General features: G+C 39.6%; 1 protein-coding gene across 1 annotated transcript; it reads left to right on the top strand.

Annotated features, from left to right (window-relative positions):
- Positions 1 to 211: 211 nt before the first annotated feature.
- On the top strand, positions 212 to 373 carry SARC_15192 (hypothetical protein; the record flags this gene model as incomplete). The annotated part of the gene is made up of 1 exon (XM_014290682.1): positions 212 to 373. A coding segment is annotated over one exon (162 nt), but the record flags the coding sequence as incomplete, so codon positions are not given.
- Positions 374 to 649: the final 276 nt, after the last annotated feature.

Here is a 649-nt window from a genome sequence, read left to right as displayed (position 1 = left end):
AATTTGGACGTTGTTCCTATGCCGGAACAAAAATTATTATATTTTACAAACACATAAATATACGCTCATACGTTGGCACTAATATACACACTCCTCGGCCCCTCTAAGTGTTTATTTACGTAAATACATATACAGCGCCCGCATACCTGTGTGATCGAGGTGCCCAAAGAAGCACAAATTAGCATAAATAGGCATGTCTTCAGAGCAAGAAATGAGCGAGGGATCCTCCGAGATAGTACCCGTCAAGGCACTATCGTTCGGGCCAGACTACGATACTAAAGCACGCCAAAACAAAGATGTACCACCTCCCAACGCTAATTTACTGTCAGAAGAGGAATTATGGGACGGCGATGGCAAGATCGATTGTGAATTGGTATGTCGAAACATGAGCGATTTACTGTTGTGTAGTCAATGGTATACTATATATTGAGTTTTCTCGAACGCAGGAGAAAGGTTCACTAATTAACACAATCGCTAACGTATGTATCAAGAAGGGCCGGAGCATATAAGTATTGGTACGGCCGCCTTTAATTATAACAATTCATTCGTTATCTTTATATATATATATATATACTTAAATACATACTTGCTTGTTTACATGCATACATACATACATACACACATACACACACGCACACACACACACACA

This window comes from Sphaeroforma arctica (assembly GCF_001186125.1).
Source record: "Sphaeroforma arctica JP610 unplaced genomic scaffold supercont1.5743, whole genome shotgun sequence".
NCBI classification, from domain to species: domain Eukaryota; class Ichthyosporea; order Ichthyophonida; genus Sphaeroforma; species Sphaeroforma arctica.
Note: the sequence above shows the minus strand (reverse complement) of the source record. Positions and strands in the feature narration are given on the sequence as shown.